The sequence below is a fragment of the Lates calcarifer genome, linkage group LG10 (assembly GCF_001640805.2).
Source record: "Lates calcarifer isolate ASB-BC8 linkage group LG10, TLL_Latcal_v3, whole genome shotgun sequence".
Lineage (NCBI taxonomy): Eukaryota > Metazoa > Chordata > Actinopteri > Centropomidae > Lates > Lates calcarifer.
Window position 1 is genome coordinate 3,856,389 of NC_066842.1, and position 18,774 is coordinate 3,875,162.

General features: G+C 42.0%; 1 protein-coding gene across 1 annotated transcript; it reads left to right on the forward strand.

Annotated features, from left to right (window-relative positions):
• The first annotated feature begins 1,116 nt into the window (after positions 1–1,116).
• slc6a15 (solute carrier family 6 member 15) lies at positions 1,117–18,537 on the forward strand. Its single transcript, XM_018672585.2, is given in 13 exon segments — positions 1,117–1,248; positions 2,867–3,382; positions 8,456–8,613; positions 9,036–9,162; positions 9,239–9,420; positions 13,017–13,046; positions 13,048–13,128; positions 14,413–14,654; positions 14,791–14,989; positions 15,082–15,274; positions 15,787–15,946; positions 16,321–16,483; positions 17,195–18,537. Coding segments are annotated over 12 exon segments (2,217 nt in total). The 5' UTR covers positions 1,117–1,248; positions 2,867–3,081; the 3' UTR covers positions 17,576–18,537.
• The last annotated feature ends 237 nt before the right edge of the window (positions 18,538–18,774 follow it).

Sequence of the window (18,774 nt, forward strand, 5' to 3'; positions counted from 1 at the left end):
ACCAAACGCTCGCTCAAACTCTGACTGCATGCTAGCTGTCTAAACTCTAACCTTAACCAAAGAAGCTCTGCACACAAGTTAACAATACACCTGAACAATTAGGTAGAAGGTAAAATTCTAATCGAGGAAAATGTGGTCTTGTGTTTAATATATCCTATAACCATGTAAAAGGCCTATATGTAGCTTCTGACCTTATAACTTAGTTCATAGATTTATTATATAGTTTAATTGATTGATAACTATATGAAACCATGTCTCCAGGAAATCATGTTTATATAATACTTCTTGTTTTGCCAGTTATTTTAGTTGGGCTATTTGTTAACTATGCTTTATTCAGCCTGTTTGTACGACCACAGCCTTGTCGTTGGTATAAGTCTATACAGTTATTGTGGTAACGTAAAGACAGCAGCCAACTCACAAGATGTTGACCGTATTAAACTGTTCTAGTTGCACGCACAATAAATTTCTTGAATTAAATACAGTATTTATTTATCATAATCATTTAAAATCCACACGCACATAAGGGGCCTTTGCATTATCTAAATATATTTGAGATGAACTGTCTGGTCGACGTATAAGGGAATATTTCTCAGATTTTTTTTTTTTTTTTGGTTAATAAAACAGATTTCTGTCTCGTCTGGGCTGTATGTAAATTTTTTTTTTTCGCGAGTCTCGATGGTTGCGCGGGTGGATGACGCGCATCCTAACCTTGACCAAAACCTCACTTTTAATTCGATAAAATTCTAAATAAATTGTGTATTTTGTTATGAAATGACTGTATAATAGTAAATCGGTATAATGTCGAAGTGAATACGTATACAGTGGGGAAATGAGCGTTTATAAACAGAGGCACATTGCATTCATCCGTGAGCCAGCCCCTTTTCTTGTAGTAGTGGACCGTACCAAGTAAAAAAGGGGGTGGCCAGAGAATAGAAAGACTTTCGTTTCACCATAAACCTTATATATGCCAAGAAGTCTAATAGTAGCCATCGAGTACAGATATATAACGTCCATGCGGTGAAACATAGCATCGATAAGAAGTGAGAAACCGGTTTAATGTCGGTACGGAGGAGGCGGAGCGCCCCCCTCCTTTAAGAGTGTCGCGTCTCTGGCTGATATGTAGAGAAGACTGAGCCGGGGACTGAGGCAGAATACACCGGCAGGGTTCGTACAGAGACAAGTGATGATGTCTGCTCCGTGCATGTGCTCTCACAATTTCATCCCTTGAGACGTATCATTTCCACACAGGTGAGTGCCCTGCACCGCATCCTCAATGGATAAATAATGATACAGACGTGGCATGGTGTGTGTATTTCTGTGTGTGTGTGTGTGTGTGTGAGAGAGAGAGAGAGGCTGACTGAGGTACCAGTGCGCAGGATGTGGCTGGCCAGTGAATGATGAAACACCTCACATGGATGTCATGAAGACTGGGCGGGAGGGAGGACAGTAATTTATGCGCATTCCTTAGAGAACAAATTGTGCCCGGGTAGAACAACGAGCCACATGGCACCGGTGTGACTTGTTGGTTTGATCTCTATCTCTCTCTCTCTCTCTCTGTGCGTGTGTGTGTGTTTGTTTTACATTCCTTTTTACATCCGCGTTTTCTCGCTGTTTGACTCATCACTCCTGAGTCGTGCAGGAAGAGAAAATAAAATGTTAAAGCCTTTTTGTGTGCGCTCAGTCATGGCCTCAGCCTCAACAGTCATATCCTAATTCCCATGCAATAATTGCGGCAGCGTTCCTTATCACAGCCTCCTCGTTGGAGGTGCAGTGAAGGTTACTCAGCATCAGTGGTCCTTTTGGCTGCTATGTTGCGTTCACTGGATTATGAAACGTCGGCCTTTGCCTCATACAAACCAGGCTAATCTGGAAGCAGTAAAGGAAATCTATTAATCACTTAATCCGCTGCTTGGTGAAACGCGGGATGGGCGTGCTGTTTCTGTAACATGGTGGCGTCGGAAGATTTTTTAAATATTTTTTTGATGCGTTTTAATGAAAAGATTAAAGCATGAAATGAGCGAAATGTAAAAGTAAGACGCCCTGAGGATGCTGAGATCCCAAAGACAAAGATGTTGCGCACCTTAACTCGCCTCCGGGTGGACAGTGCCCACACCCTCTCCAGCGCTATGTAGGCTGTAGTATAAATCATAGTGGCTTAAACGTGCATATTGCGTCTTCTGCAGATACTAAAACAGACCAAGCGCCGCGTGGTTTCCCGCACATTGTCATTCAGGGGACCGTCGCATGTCCGCTCATACTCTTATTTTTATTTTGAAAGTTGACACCCTCTCATATTTGAGGGGCTTTCCTCATCCCCGAGTGCTGCGGAGAAAAGGAGTGTTTGGGTTCGTATGCAAATGGCCTCCTCCCTTCAATTATTCAGGAGGATTGGAAACCTGATAGTCTCCGTACCTCAACCTGTCACTGTCTCAGTCACCGTCCACAAGCGAGCGAATCTTCCCAGGCCTTTTTTTTTTTTGCCACAACACTAACTTACACTAAAATGAAACCCATTCATTGATTTTGCTGCCCCTACCAGCCATGTGATTTCCATGTGAGAAATAACTGATTCCTCGGGATAAAGCAGTAATTATCACGTCAGATAAGATGGTGTGGACGAAGTAGGGTCAATAAAATGATGACTTATTTCCTACAGAATAAAAGTCTGTCCTGCATGTTTGATTTCCACTTCAGATCTTTACAAATTGTTTACAAAATGTCCATTCTTGTCTTTTGTCCATTTGCTAAAGCAGTGTGGTTGCTTGCATGTCAGTGCTGTGTCAATGACAAAGCACTGATGCAACCTCTGTCAGAATTTTCACTTTTGCCGTTTCCTCACTGAAGTGTTTCCTTTCCTGTGCCACAGACATTTGGTGATCATGAAGAAATAAACAGCTTCCTCATCACTCAACCTCTACGAACTGTTTTAAATCCCTTCAACCCAAACATCTAAAAACTTGTAGCTTTGCACAGACAAAGTTAAAAACAAAAAAAAAGTGAATTTCCACAGACCCTGGCCCTGCACCTCCAGCCCGCCAACCGAAAAGACTTTCCACCCTTCGCCCTTGATTGCTTTATCAAATGCCCAAAAACAGCAAGGCCGTCAAGAGAGAGCTTGACGACGATGTCACAGAGTCTGTCAAAGACCTGCTTTCCAACGAGGACGCCTGCGACGATTCCTTCAAGAAGAGTTCGCTGATCGTCAATAACCATGAAGGGGAAGGGAAAGAGTGCGACGTGGAGGAAGGGGGCTCGGATGGTGAGGAGGAGGAACGCCCGGCCTGGAACAGCAAGCTCCAGTACATCCTGGCCCAGGTTGGCTTCTCTGTAGGCCTGGGTAACGTCTGGAGGTTCCCCTACCTGTGTCAGAAGAACGGAGGGGGTGAGTTACTCTCAGCAGTCCTCATGTACAGTTTCACTTTGCACATTTCAGCCACAGACACTCTTCTAGTTTCTGAGGGCAGCATGGAAAAACATTGGAAATTTTAAATGAACTTAATATGACTTGAAGGACAATTCATTACGCTCTGAATCTTATTGTCAAAGTTTTGCTCATGACTATTAACAGTTGTGCTAACATTTTACTCACCAAGTCAATAACTAAGATCTGGAAATGCAACAACATTGTAAATTAGCCAAATTAACTGGTTTATCTGGAGGTAAAACAAACATGATGGCGCCTACAGTGTCAGTAAATATAGCTTATTGCACAGGAAAACTGCACATGCAACTACAGCAAGAGGAGAAGGTCAAAACTGTCCAGTTTGGCTAATCTGGGATTACCAATAGAAATGAATAACCAGGAGAGTGCAGCAGTAGAATAAACCTCAGTTACAAAATGACTAATATTAGAGTGAACCTGCAGTAAAGCAGCATGTATTTCTGTAGGTATTTTATCTCTGCTGATATGCCGTCTGTTGTCAAACTGTGGATGATTTGCCAGACGTAAATTCACATTAAAACAGCATCAAAAATGGTAAACTATAAAAAAAAATGCTTCAGGATCTGAGACTTATGAGTGGAAGCTTGAGTGAAACTGAAAAAAGAAGACAACTATACTCCCAGTTTCTGAGTTTGTAGAGATCCACGTCTTATTGCAGAGGACAAACAAAAACCAAAGAAACCATTTATGTGATTTGCATCCTTGAGGAGATACAGAACTAGACTGTGTCAGTGTTATTTTTAACATGTATTAGTAACAACACAGAGATGTCTGGAATTAGCCGTCTGTGCTCAGAAACTAGAAGTGTAATCTTCCTCTTTTTGCATCTACCAGCACTGTAAATAATCTGAATGCATTTCAAAAGGACTTTGACACTCCTGTCTAAACATCTATTTAATATTAAAGTGTTAGCTGATTAATTGTGAAGTCCTTAAAATAGACGCATGACTAATTCATGTGTTTGTTGCAAATCAACAACTTTCTATGTTAAGAAATACTCCAGTTTATCATCAGGTTAAAACACTTGGAAACTAAAAACATTCTTCATGATTAGTCCTTAAATGTGTTTCTAGAATCAACATGGTCCAAACAGATACACAAAGTGCTGCACTGTCTGTTTGATTTTAAGTGCATTTAAGAAAGATGGAGAAGCTGAGTCCTTCCTATTTTGTACTCCTCTGTCAAAACCAGACTGCTCAGTGACCTTCAGGGCCAACATGAGAGTCATGTGACCGTCTGTGTCTCTGTCAGTGTGGTGTCTGCAGCATTTCACAAACATAAAACAGATGAACGCAACATGAAATAACACCGCTGTCAACATGCAGGAAATCATTCTGTGAGCTGCTCTGATGCTCTTGGATTGTAGTCTGACTATGACAACATTCAGCCTCAGCTGCAACCAAAACCACACTTCCCACAATGCCGTACGCACTACTTGAGTAGCTCTCAATGAGGACTCATTGCAGGGTTTACGCTCTAACGTGTATGTGTTCTACGACGGTGATAAGGTGCTGCACCTCCCACCTGGAGATTATGTAAAGCCAGTGACTGTCTTGAGAAAGCTGATTAAATGAAACCGTATCAGAGGGGCTGGCCAGACAGGATAGAAACTCTCAATCCAAATCAAGTTTATTATCAGATGCAGTGTCTCAGTGGAGTTTACAGACACACAGCGACAGTGGTTCCTGATCCAGTTCAGCCTCTCTAAAAGACATAAGGAAAAGTCCCTAAAATACCCTTAGCATAGACATTAAACAAGGGAAGACTATTTGAGCTGCCTTCTCTTCACCTTTCATTATTACATAGAGTATTATATTATTATCATAGTACAACCACAAGTCTGGGGTCATGAAAAGTCTTAAAAAGTTTTACACATTGAAGTGTTTTGTCTGTCAGTGCAACACAGTTCATTTCAGCGTGAACATTGGCTTCATTATTTTGTATAGATTTGCCATAATGTGACGTACATTGCTGTCATGAAATGATAGCATTGTGATACTGACTTCCAACTAAATCGCCCAGCTCTAGTATGCAGCAATGATTTTTGAAAGTGAACATGAAAGTCTTTGTTTATGTGTTATGTAATCACAGTCTGGGATGATGCACACACACTGAAAATTGCCAGTGACAAAAATGAGTAGAAATTTGTGTTAATCAGCAGAAAAACATGATAGAACTGTAATCTAATTATTAAACACTAATGTAGTAATTCCAGTACACAGTGGGAAATATGGTCAGAAGTAAGAAATTGGGGTGTGGCAAATGGAGAATACCGGTTAAAGTCTGGCTTTGACTCCAGGAAAACAATGTAAGTCGATGCAATGTCAACTGAAGTGTGTATGTGTATGCACACAATGAATCATGTTCTTACAGGTGTGTTCATGTACATAATTTGCGTAAGATCCATCTGTTAGTATCTGTTAGTGTGTGTGTGTGTGTGTTTCGAAACCTGTCATGTTTTCAGGTCTGTTTTAAACAGCTCTGGTCGACCTGCTGTGTTAGAGTATAATTTAATTAAAATGTCAGATCTGGGGCTGGAGCAGGTCTGTGTGTGTGTGTGTGTGTGCTCATGTGTGAGTGTGTGTTTGCATGTGTCTGTACTTTATCAGCATCTTCTATCCACCCACAGCAGGAGCCTATAGTGCATCATGTGCTGTGTTCATACATGTGTGTGCATGTCACTGCCTTTCATCTCATTACAGTATATTTCCTTTAACAGCAGTGTCTGCTGGAGTGCCTTTAAAAAAAGCCACATTCATTTAAATTAATTCACTTTTCTCTTTTGTTTATAAAATAGTGAAAAATGTAAATCGTAGTTTCCCGGAGCTCATTGTGACACAAAAATGTTGTGTCTTATCCAACCAACTGTGCAGAACTCAACAATATTCACTTCAAAAAAAGAAAAAGTAGAACGATAAATATGCAGTAGTTTGAATTCTAAATAAAAAGTAAGAGCCCTGCAGTGTAGTGATTTCACAGTAACAAAAGCAACAAAAAATGTTGCTGGATAGATTCCCCTGAAAATTGCCAAGGCTGGTTCATATAAACTGTGATCACTTTGCTGATCCCCCGACATAAAAACTACATAGCTAATGAATATAAATCAACAAATGTTAGCATGCTAACACTAAATATTACACCGAACATCAATCAGAATTGACCAGAATGTTGCAAACTGTCCATTAGAGTTTGTTGACAAGTATATACTCATGTGTACACCTTCATACTGTATGTGTAGACGCTGCCATAATGTCATTTTTAATGAACACGTGCTCCTGAGCTTGAGTTTGGAATGTCCTGGTGATTCAAGTCAAAACCTGCTCAGCCAAATGCTTTACAAACAGACATGGTGTTCCTCAATCACACACCAGAAAGCTCAGGGCATCTTCCTGTGTTTTGTTTCTCCATTTCTCCTCCATCCAATGATAAATCAACTCAATATTTAAGGCAGTTTTTATAAAATGAGTTATATCTTTTACGTTGCTCATATCATAGACATTGGAAACAATCCATGCACAGTGCCGCCTAAAAAATACCTGGACTGGATAAGCCAGATATTTCACCTTGATTCTGTAAGTGAAGAGGACTGAGCTATTTTTAGAAAAGCGCAAATGCACTCTGATCAGGCAAAGTGCCGTCAAAGTGTTTGAGTATCCAAGGAAGGCTGTTGAAGGTTTTAAAAGACAATGGAGACCAGAGGGAGGTTTTGATGCTGACTGATGTCAAAGCCTCTTCCCAGAATGAACTGTGTACTCAGTGAACCAGAATTAGATGTTTTAATATTAGAAACCAGTTAGTATACTGTACATACACAAACACACACGCTTAAAACAACACACACACACACACACACACACACATATTTACTTCCTGCCACTCCCTTCCAGGCCAAACCTGGGAGGGACAGCAGGACTCAGGAAAGGATCTGAATGAACGTCCTGCCAGATGAAACAATAAACTCCTGTTGAAACAAGGATGAAACTAATCTTTAAAACAATACACCCATGGCGGAAGTTTTGATTTTGTCATCTGTGACTCATAGAAACATTACTGCATGTTGTCCCACCACGGTGTTGTCATTTGATGTTGTGGTTTAGCCCATGAGAGGAAAAAGAAGGTTACAAAGGGGGATTTTAAAATAATCTTTGTTGTGAAGTGTGGCATCATCTTTAAAAAGGTGGGTTTTCAAGAAAGTATTGTTTGGTTTTTCCATCAGTGGCTCTGCAGTTTTGAAATGATGCAGTGGTTTCTAACAGATTTCCGTAGTTTAAGGGTCCTGAAACCTTTAACACACACATCAGAACTTTCGCTTCACGTGAGGAAAATAAACCTCCACACTGCAGCGAACATACTGTACTTTTTCCCATATGTAACAGGGAAATAGAAGACACATTATTTTAAAATCTTGTGCCACTGAACACATCTAACCACCGGCCATTTCTTCCAAACAAAGACTTTTAGGTTCCTCCGTTCTCTTCCAGCCATCATGTGCCTGGCAGTCTTTCTGCTCACGAGCACTCTGACCATCATGAGAGACGTGCCCCCTCCTCGTATTTTATTGCACCACACTATTACAGCCTGTGTTTATGTTAGTCATTCGCCCTGAAACCTTAATTCTAGAGAGGAACGTCATCTTTGTGATGCACCTCAAAGTAATCCCACAGTAATTTAGGTAATTTCAGACTGCAGTATCTTTGCTGGTTTCCTGAATTATTTGATTGCACCACACACCGCGGGGGAAGTGTTAGGTGGAGACACAAATGCAGCTCAGCAGATGTGTGTATAGTAATGTGTGTGTTGCTCCTGTGTGCTCTAAAAAGCCCCTGTGTTTGTGTGTGTGTGTGTGTGTGTGTACAGTATGTGGTAGATAGTGAGATAAATAAGAAAACTAGAGAAACAACACTGTGCCCACGTGCTCGTAGGCTGCTTTCAGGAACTGAAATAGTGTCACATCAAAGTTATCTGATGACACAGTTTTCCCTTCCTTGTGTGTTCTTCATCTAACTCTGGCAGGAGCGTACCTGGTGCCCTATCTCATCCTTCTGATATTGATTGGCATCCCGCTGTTCTTTCTGGAGCTCGCCGTGGGACAGCGGATCCGCAGGGGCAGCATCGGGGTGTGGAACTACATCAGCCCTCGTCTGGGGGGCATCGGCTTTGCCAGCTGTGTGGTGAGTGCGACACAGGCGTCTGCGTTAGTTCTAAAAACATGGTTGAAAGAATAGTAAATAACCTGAATCTCTGGTGATAAGCTGGTACAGAGGAAGTCAGGTAGTTTCTGGTTTCAGCAGCAACAACAGCTGTTTCTTTATGTGATGAAACAACTGCACAAGTGCCATCAGGAATAACTCAAAGAAAGTGCAACATCTGTCAAGTTTAAACTTCAACTCAATGATGAAAACATAAGGATGCTGTATATTAGCCATTCATTCATGTCTAAATCAAAATTAAAAAGTGCCCTCTTGTTGCAAAAAGAGAAAAATCAAGGTCATGTTTGGTACTGAAGATATGACAGTTGGTTTCAGAAGATAACACCCGTTTTCCTGTTTTTGGTTTTGAGTTTCTCATGCTGACTTGGCTCTTTTGTTTGTAGGTGTGCTTCTTTGTGGCTCTCTACTACAATGTCATCATCAGCTGGAGTCTCTTCTACTTCTCCCAATCCTTCCAGCAACCTCTGCCATGGCACGAGTGTCCACTTGTCAAGAACAAGACCAGTCCATGTAAGACGCAGTTAAACACAGACACTGCAGTTCATCAAACAAGACTGAGGTGTAACTCTCACCGTTTTGTCCGTAGATGTGGTGCCGGAGTGTGAGAAGAGCTCGGCCACCACCTACTACTGGTACCGCGAGGCCCTGGACATCTCTAACAGCATCTCTGAGGGTGGAGGACTTAACTGGAAGATGACGGTGTGCCTGCTGGTTGCCTGGTCCATGGTTTGCCTCGCCATGATCAAGGGAATCCAGTCTTCTGGGAAGGTAGGGACTGCTTTAGGTTTCTGGCAAAAGTGATCAGGAGAAAAGATATTTAAACATGTAAGGAATCAGGCAGAAGAGGAGAAGCAGAGAGGAAGAGAACAGATTAAAACGACCTACTACAGCTGCCCTGCAATCCTGGCAGCTTGGCCTTAATAACCACTCAAATATAACTCCTGTACCCTGTAAAATGGGAAACCAGTTACAGAAACAAAAGACCACTTCTTGCCAAGTGTTTTGAAAATCCTCTCACACATAGTCAGCTCACTTTAAAGTAGAGGCTTACAGAGGGCCTGGTCTAAAGACACTCCAGAGTGACTACTGTAATGTGACTTGGCAAATTTTTCTAATGATACAGGCTCAGATATGATCCTGGGAGCTCATGTGATCTTGTGTGGGATTCCTGGCTCAGCTTACTTTAGCTTAGTGCAGCAAAGCTGACAGTAGCGTGACTAGCATCCGGAAGGATTAGCCCACTGGTTAAAGGTTGGCGTTTGCTTGCAAACTCGCCCCACTACTCCTCCCCTTTTACAGGTGATCTCTATCATTCCACACTTTCTCATATCATATGACAAGCATTAGCTGTTAGCTGTTGTACTTCCAAGGTCACATTCAAGCCTGTGCTAATTGGAAAAACGTTGTTAATGTTCCCAGAATAAGCTTTGAAGTCATTTGATTTTGGTCTTATCCCCACTTCTTACCATAGTCTTTGTAATAGAGCCAAAATGATTGAGAATTCACACCAAACTTTGCAGCTCTTTTGGGTTTTTAGCCTCTCATAGCTCATCATTTTGGTTTTACAGCACATTAACTCTGTATGATTTAGTCTGAGCTGCATCTGTAGACAACTGTTTCCAACACAAAAGCTCTGACAAGCCCATTGTTTGCAACCTGTCTGGTACTAAACAGAGGACACTTGAAGTTAGCTGGTATAAAGACAGCAGCCGTAGAGCGATCATATAAAATGACATGATAAACATCCAGAAACTTGATCTTGAAACTGAGTAAAATTCATTTTTGCCACACTAGCTACAATACACTGCAGTTTAGTTGAAAAGATTTGGCTTTGAAGAAACTAACAGGCTAAAATATACAACCCCACTGCTAAGACTGTAACTATAGTTTCTTGAGATAGTGTGGGAAATGTGACTGTCACTTGATAAATGAGATTTCCCACCTTTCCCATCCAGACATTATCTTTAGCTCAGGTCTTATCCCAGCAGCTGTCCTCTCTATATTTGGGTCCACTGAGCCCCTCTCTTTTGCACCTCATTCACCACAACAGCCACAGACAAAACAAGATGGATGCCCTCAACAACAGTGGCGCTTTAATCTTCGCCTCTGCTGTGGTGATTTGCAGCGCTAGACAGTCTCATTTCCCCTCTCTGCCACATCCTGCTGCCTGGCAAGAAATGTCACTGATAACCACAATCGTTGTCACAGTCGCACTGCCGCTGTATCAGAGGGGATGTACTAGCATAAATGATGTTCAAGTCCTTCCACTGCCATCATGAAAATAAAAGATAGAAATGTATTTTGGTGTTTATAAAAAAAAGAAATAACCCGTGCTTTTTATAAGAAACCAGCCAAGCTACAGTTTAATTGTACAGTTTGAGCCAGATGGTCGTCCTCCAACTACCTGGTGTGTCTGGATGGCCTTTCGAGTTGGCCCGAGTAGAAATGGGCACAAACTCTCTCTTGAAGGGGCCAGCTCGAAGTGTCTTTGAAGTTTAATCGGCGCTGTGTGGCATAAAAGAATAATAATGCCCTCTCCACCCATGTTCACACAAAAGCCTTTTCCAAGGAATATCCCCACCGCGATCTGCATTTCTGTCCCATTTGTGTGTGTGGGTGGGCGTGAAAGGGATCAGACTGTCGTGGTTACCATGGTTATACGCGCTCTTTTGGCTTGGTTTGATTGTCAAGAGTGTGGCCAAAAAAAAAAAAAAAAAGAAAAAAGAAAACGGGAGGGAGGAATTTTTGGCTTATGATGGGGGAGAGAGGGGGCTCGTTATAGATCTGGAAAAAAATGAAATTCATCAAAAGTTGCTGAACAACAATTAACGTGAAGTTTCTAATCTTATAGATATAAAAGCCTGTAGATTACTGACACATTACGTATGAAGAATTTCAACAGTTACATGTATTTCAGTCGTCATGGGGGAATCTGACTTTTTATATCGGTTTCTGACTATAACAGTGCCATTCTCAGAATTTGACCTTTGCAAGAAGCACATGCTATCTGCTATGACACCTAATCTTTCACAATGAAAGCCCTTTTTTTTTTTTGATAGAACATACAACTGAGGTTATAAAGGAGCAGATATCAACTTATCACAGAAAGCAGCAGCCTGTTTGGCTCTGTGGTGGCAGGTCTAATCAGAAAAGAACTGAGGAGAGCTGCAGCAGAGAAAAATAAAAATAAGTGAATAAACATATTCAAATTATTACATTTGACTTTATATTTAGGGACCTGAAAAGCATTTAACTCTGTGAGGACATCAATAAAACTCTAAATAATATCTAAATTAAATTCTGTTTTGTTGGTTTTAAGTCATATATGGTGTCCAGTTCTTTGAAAAGAACTGTCTTGCAGCTACAGTGCAGCATTTCACACTTAACAGATAAGCATTAATTTGAGAATGAGAGGAAGAACAACTTGTAGTCACTACCGAACAGGAAAGTCCCCAGCACGATTTCCTTTCACAGTAGAACATGTTTAGGTTTTTAAAAACTGTACATTAGCAGAGAACAAAGCCAGGGGACAATTATCAGACTGAGCGTCATAAAAGTATTTTTATGACGTACGTTAGAGATGTTAGAATCCTGCTTTTCCCCTGTAACATGGGCCTCCTTCAGGGCTTACACATGGACCACCATGCAGGAGACGCAGTGCCTCTGAATCACTGACTGTGCATATGACTCAACCTCAAACCATCTCCCGGCGTCTGCACCCACACCCACTGCTCGTCCCTGAAACCCACGTGTCACAGAGTAGCGGCTGAGTTAGGCCTTCAGTCCGGCTCTCAGTCTTTCACTGCCTCCTGTCTTTACAGAGGGGCCTCAGGTAAAAATGAGTAGTGTTCAACTTAAAAAGACATGGGGCCCCATGTCTGATGAGACAAAGGGTCTTGCAAAGGCCCAGCAGCTACCAGTTCTGGCCTGGGACCCTGCTGATAATAGTTACACAACTTTAAAATATACCAGAACTACATGGTCACAAAAAGGAGAATGCTTGAATGTACCCCAAACTCACCTCTGAGCTGCAAACAGAGATCCAAGACCAAGATAGAAATCAGAAATGAACTGAAATGAAACGTCAGTCAGAGCTGCTCTTTGATGGCCATGTTCCTGTCAAATTATCATCATGGTTAGGCAGGCACAGTTATTTTTTACACTTTTTACTCTCATTGTTTTAAGTTTCACTTCCAGTTACTGTTTCAGTTATATACTGATTGCTCCTGATAGTTTCCTGTCTTCACAGACACGGTGTGCCTCTCTCAGAGGACGGAGAAGACGTCTTAAAATATGCAGAGTGACTTTTTTTTAAAAATGCAAACGTCTGGTGCTGTTTAATATAATGATCTGTTTGCTTGCAGGTGATGTACTTCAGCTCCCTGTTCCCATACGTTGGTGTTGATTTGCTTCTTGGTTCGGGCTCTGCTCCTGAAGGGCTCCATAGATGGGATTCGACACATGTTCACGCCCAAGGTAAAGCACCTTTTCAAGCCAACGTTTCTCTGACCTCTTAATGTTACAGTGGCATCTTCAAATATGTTGTTTTGTCCAAAACTCAATTAAGTTTGCTTCTTCTTTGTGTATTATATAAGAAAGAAAAGTATCAATATCACATATACACTGTTATTTCTGATGTTCAGTTTTCCCTGCTGAACATTAATCACATCACCATCAACCAGCCGCTGCTAAATTGAATCCACTCGGTGTCTGAGGCGTCTGAACTCAAAAATCAAATCTGCGCCGTAATAGGCCGGCTCCTTAGCTGCAACAGGCCAATGGCACCTCAGGCCGTGGAATCATGTCTCCATGGCAACAGGAGTTACCGAGGCTTTATGTAAGCAACCAGCCGAAGATGCTCGTTCACAGCAGAGCGCGTGAGTGTCTCGTTCTCGTGTGTCTGCTCTGTCTCGTCGACTGACATCTTGCGACTTCAAACGACGCCTCTCTGCCACCATCTTCCGCGTACCTGCGGACATCAAAGTCCTGCTGCGTGTGTGTTCTGCTGCTTTGTGCTCAGAACAGTTTGAGACCTTTGTAACAGAAAAACTGCCAGTTTGAAACTGTCAAGACACCAGCTGTCTTTTCACAAGATGGTACACGGAGAGTCTGCACAATACAGACAGAAAGAAACATTGATATGTTACTTATTAAATTTTCAAGTTTCTGCTCTAACCTTGTTTTATCTTGCAGCTCTGTGAATCACAGATCACACACAGATTTGATCCTAAAGCATAAAAAAATACATAAAGCACATAAGTAAAACATGTAAAACAAATGCTGAACCTCCCACACCTAGCTCTGATAACACAGTATACATCTGTGACAGCAAAACATCCAGCCATCACGGCCCCATCCAACAACTGCTGCTCATAAATATGCAAATTTACAACATTCAATGAATGTATTTACAGCTGTATATTTATGTGTACGGCTAAAACAAGTATCAAGCATATTTTTAAATTACAAAATATGAGAAAATAGCATCACACTGCCCCAGTGCTCAAGATGTTATCATTCTTGTTTTGTCCAACCATGCATCTAAAATCTAAAAAGCACATGTCACAGTCCATCAGTGACTGGACCTGGATAATGTGTTGTCATAGGAACCAAATGATTGTGGTGCATTGGTCACTTGATGTAAATACAAAGCAAATACTTGTCATTTTAGCTTGATAGGTCCAATTTGAGGAGGTAACTGTTAATTAATCAGCTGTGGTACTTAACTAAGCCAAATGTGTCCGTGCTCTGTTTTTCCAGTTGGAGATTATGTTGGAGGCGAAAGTGTGGCGAGAGGCGGCCACGCAGGTCTTCTTCGCGCTGGGTCTCGGCTTCGGCGGCGTCATCGCCTTCTCCAGCTACAACAAGCGGGACAACAACTGCCACTTTGATGCCGTCTTGGTGTCTTTTATTAACTTCTTCACCTCCGTGCTGGCCACCCTGGTGGTGTTTGCTGTGCTGGGCTTCAAAGCCAACATCATGAACAGCAAATGTGTCGCACTGTGAGTACAAGCTTAACCTCAAAGTCGATGGTGATTTTGGCTTCTTGAAGAGTAACGTGGACCTTTAGCATTTTTACTCTTTACTCAGATGTTGGGAAAATAAGAAACATCTTGTTATTGCCTCCTGTTTTTTTAGGAACACCAATAAGATTGTGGCGTTGTTGGGTAATGGCATTGAAGAAAGCCTGATCCCTCACCACATCAACCTCACTCAGGTTAGTCAAGTCAGTGCTGAGGACTACCATCAGATGATAGACATCATCAGAGGGGTGAAGGAGGACGAGTACAGGCAACTGGGACTGGAATCCTGCAGCATTGAGGACGAGCTCAATAAGGTAGATGCAGGAGCTGCCACAAATAGTCATGAAAATAAATGAAGGCCCTGGCTGCTGGTTTTTGATTTCTTCTTCTTCTTTACCCCCGACAGGCGGTCCAAGGCACGGGTTTGGCCTTCATCGCCTTTACAGAGGCCATGACCCACTTCCCAGCTTCGCCCTTCTGGTCCGTCATGTTCTTCCTCATGCTGGTTAACCTCGGCCTCGGGAGCATGTTCGGCACCATCGAGGGCATCCTCACCCCGCTGATAGACACGTTCAAAGTCCGCAAGGAATTTCTTACAGGTAAGAGATGATCAATAGTGCTCTCTCTAAAATGGCTCACAGAGGAACTCTCATACTTAGATAAAATGAAATGTGTTGTAATTTTAAGGTATTTTACAAGGCTTCATAAAGAGATTATGAATAAAAGTCCCTCAATATTATTAGACAGTTCCCTCAAGAGTAAAGGAAAGAAATATTTCAGGAATTATTACAGTAAAGTTCCACCAGAGGCAACAGAATAACTGGTTTGATTAATGATACTCGTGGCTCAGTGGCTGCTCACACCACAGTGAACAGATGTGGGCCATCCTGCTGGTCGTTTGACTCAAACTGCTCTAAATGGGTCCCGCTCTACTTAAAGTTCATCTCTACTCCTCTTGTTCGGGTTTAGGTGCAAGTTTGGAGGATAATGACAACAATTCGCTGTAATTTGATGTCCTTAACTGACACTGAATGTAAACCTTTACAGTCACATGTACTCTAACATATCTGTCAGTCTGTACACCAACTAACTACCTGCGTCTCTCCTGCAGTGGGATGCTGTGTGTTGGCTTTCTCCATTGGTCTCCTGTTTGTTCAGCGCTCAGGGAACTACTTTGTGGCCATGTTCGACGACTACTCGGCTACTCTGCCTCTGCTCATAGTTGTTATCCTGGAGAACGTGGCGATCGCTTGGTTTTACGGGATTGATAAGTAAGTAAAAACATCATCTGCATATTGTCTTAACCTTGTATGACATATTTGTCATATAACATGCAAAAATAAGTAGATTATACGTCCCTTATGTGTAGAATCTAACTTTATAAGTTTCTATTACCTCATAAGCCTTAAGAGGGTTTAAACAAAACCTTTTCCTACCTTGAATTATGGGAACAAAAGGGTCTATTTTTGGAATCCTGGAGTTGCTATATTGTCTAAATCACACTATTTGAATGAGGCCATAAAGGCTAAATATAAACAACATATAAAGGTCATCAGGTTTATAAAGAAGCATGAAACTATTGTGAATTCTTTACCTCAAACATCTGATCTCACCTCCTGCTGCTTCGCTGCCGCCGCTCTCTCAGGTTCTTTGAAGACCTGAAGGACATGCTGGGCTTTACGCCGTACCGTTTCTACTACTACATGTGGAAGTTCATCACGCCCATCCTGCTGATGGTTCTCCTGTGCTCCAGCTTCATCCAGCTGATCATGACGCCGCCCAGCTACAGTGCCTGGATACAGGAAGAGGTGAGTCAACGTCTCCGGCTCGTCTCTCTTGAGGGCCGGGGATCAAATGGGGGTGGAAGTTCTCCTACTTGATAAACCTGGAACAAGTAAAAAGAGAATTAAAGGGTTCAAAGTAAATGAGGCGGTAGCTAAAAATGAGGGGGAAAAGACCATGTTTTCACTGATAAACACATGTCCAGGCATCCTTTAACCCTCGGACAATCAACAGGATGTGTAGTCTAATACACAGACATTCAAGCACCGGTTTGAAAACATCAAGAGAAAGCTAGAGTCATTTTAAAACCTTAAGTAAGTGGAGCAAAGGCCAAATGGGACTAAATGTCTGGCATCTTCTCCTTAATGTGTCCAGTGAGGCCAACATGTCTCAGCTCACCAAAGCAGCTAATTAGAATCACCTGCGGCTGTACTACACCTCACTGTGAGGTGGATTTACCACACCTGAGTGAGCAGAATAATTAGTCATCATTTTTCACACCTGAAATGAAGTGGTCATTCTCATTAAAATTACATTTTACACAAATAACTGTGTAAAATAAACATCAGGATTTCAAAGAGTACAAGGAAACATCTTCTCTTCTCTCTAAAGAGGCTATTTATATTTTACTAGACTAGAACAGACTTAAATGAAACAAAACACCTTCAGGACAAAGATCAGAGCTGCCATTTGACACAGCAAATGCCACATATTTAATGAATGTGTGTTTTCCTCAGGCCAAAGAGAAGAACTTGCACTTCCCTCCGTGGGGCATCGTGGTCTGCATCTCCCTGGTGGTGATGGCCATCATGCCGGTGCCCGTGGTCTTTGGCCTGCGCTACTTCAACATCATCGACGAGAACACCAGCGGCCTTTCCACCGTTTCCTACAAGAAGGGTCGCATCATCAAAGAGAGCGCCCGACCGGGTGAGGATGACGACGCCAGTCTGATCCAAGGCAAGTCGCCCAGCGAGGCGCCCTCACCGATGCCTGGCAACAGCATCTACCGCAAGCAGAGCGGCAGTGGCGGCCCTGATGCGGACACCGCCCCCAATGGCCGTTACGGTATTGGTTACTTGATGGCCGACATGCCGGATATGCCCGAGTCGGACTTATAGACTGACTTACATAGTAAGCCATGCCCGGCCATACCGGCTGGCCACTCCTCCCCTCCACCCCTCTGCGTGCGTTTAGTTGGCTGTATCATCAATGTATATTTCACTCGTACTGTATATTCTTTGTAGATATCGTAGCTGCTCTCTATTTGTTGTCTCTGAACCTTATATGATTGTCTACCTTATAAAAAAAGGTGTGGGAATAAACGTCATCCTTGTCTGACCTTTGACCCATTCACTCAGCTGCATCCCAAACTCATCTCGCTCTCCTGCTCCCTCCAGCCTTTGCTCCCTCCTCCTTGCAGATCCTGCAGGAGAGAACAGGTGTAAGCAATAAGGTGGATGTTCCACCATGCCTACTTGAACAAGAGGCTGCAAAGGAGCAGGTCAGGGGGTCAAGAGGTCATTTTGGGACTGCGCCTATGTCTGTGGGTAGTGTAAATCAAGCCAGCTTTGAGTCCTGCTGTAAAAAAAATGGTTGTGTACATTATGACCCCTACCTGCTGGCCAACAAGTATTGAGAGTGTAGCCACTCTGGGTGGCGTAACACTGCACGACTGAAGGTTTTTCTTGGTGAAAGTTCACATCAATCTAGTTCAAACAGTGAGAGGATGGCCTTTGAAAACCACTCCCATTATTGTTTGAGACAAAAGTGTGCCTAAGTAATTTATATTTGTTTATAGAATACATGATGAACAGTTGTAAATTTAAGGTATTCTGTAAATATAATATAAATATTATAAATATATTTATCTTGATAGTTTGGATATCAGAACACCCTGTTTTTAAGGTTCAGAAGTACTTCAAATCCTTAACTCTCGTCTCTTTGTTTTTTACTAATGTGTTGTCCATGTGTGTGAGGACTGAGTCCTCCCTGTAAATAATTTTTCCATGAAATGGCTTCAAATGCATCGTCTTTTTTTCCCTGACAAAATTAAAGATCAAATATGGTCCATACACTGAAACACTGTTGTGTGGGGTTTTTTGTTCCTCTTTGAATGTCCGATTTCTCAGACCACATCTTAGATTATTCCCAACATGTATGTCATTATTCCTCTGAAATACATGAAAAATAAAAAGGCAAATACAGCAATATAAAACGTATAGTACCTATTCACAAATACAAAATACTTTTTTAGTATTTAGTCATTTGTATTTTTTTAAAAAATCAGCAAATCAAACTTTTTACTTTAAGGGCTTTT